The 933-nt window shown below is 46.8% G+C and overlaps 1 protein-coding gene across 1 annotated transcript in view; it reads right to left on the minus strand.

The window, feature by feature from the left end:
- Positions 1-805, minus strand: part of LOC119593757 (cuticle protein AM1199-like) — a gene marked incomplete in the record, with an annotated part of 994 nt that extends 189 nt beyond the window's left edge. The window contains 3 exon segments of the mRNA XM_037942769.1: positions 1-71; positions 367-593; positions 759-805. Of these exon segments, the coding sequence (XP_037798697.1) occupies positions 1-71; positions 367-593; positions 759-782 (322 nt within the window).
- Positions 806-933: the final 128 nt, after the last annotated feature.

The following is a 933-nucleotide window of genomic DNA, read 5'->3' on the forward strand; positions in this document are numbered from 1 at the left end:
ATTCGGCGCGGAATCCGAACTCGTCGGCGACGTATCTCACTTCGGCAATGGTTCCGTCGGGAAGGGTGAATCTGGTAGAAGTAATTTAAATCTTTATGATATATAAGGGATATACATTATGAAGAAATGGAACTGTGCGCCGAGGACAAAGGCAATGCATTTGGGACACATTGTGTGTGTTCAGTACAGTGAAATGAAGCATGGCCTAACTCATCTGTAGCTGCCTTACATGTTGCTGGCAGAAACATTCGATATTTCTATGAGGATATGTGTAAGATATATACTACTCTACATCTTAAGCATGTTCAGTGCTGTTAGAACATTATACGTGTTCAATACAGTGAAGTGAGATATGATCAGACTCACCTGTAGCTGCCTTGCATGTTGCTCTGGCCCTCAGATCCCGGAGCTCCCGAACCAGAAACGCTGATTCCGTTTTCGGCCTCGAAGTTGTAGTTGAAGTTGCCGTCGCCGGAATCCTGGCGGTCGTCCCTCAAGATGGCCACCTGACGCTCGTCCTGGAAGGTCTGGCGGGGCTGATTCCTGAACTGCGGGGAGGCAGCGGCGACGGCGGCGAGGCAGACGAAGACAACCTAGAAATGGGATGAAAAAGGGGGTAGTTACAGATCTGAATGAGAAGTGGACTATTCTTCATTATGGGAATCATTAAATGCCGAAAGTGCTGTATGTTCCACAAAGCTACGCAGAAAATACCATTCACACTTCTCGAATTCAAAACAACACTGCCTGATGCTAACCAAGGTGTTCATGGTGATAGTCATGAGGTGACAGACACAGTGCAGTGATTAGAAGACCTTTATATACCAGCGGGCCGGATCACCTGGAAGCTCCTCCCTTTATGCCTTCTTTTTTTCTTCTCGACCAGCTCAAGGCATTCTTCTGCATTCTTCATGAGGCTACAAGTTCACTTAA

Source organism: Penaeus monodon, chromosome 32, assembly GCF_015228065.2.
Source record: "Penaeus monodon isolate SGIC_2016 chromosome 32, NSTDA_Pmon_1, whole genome shotgun sequence".
Classification (NCBI taxonomy): domain Eukaryota; kingdom Metazoa; phylum Arthropoda; class Malacostraca; order Decapoda; family Penaeidae; genus Penaeus; species Penaeus monodon.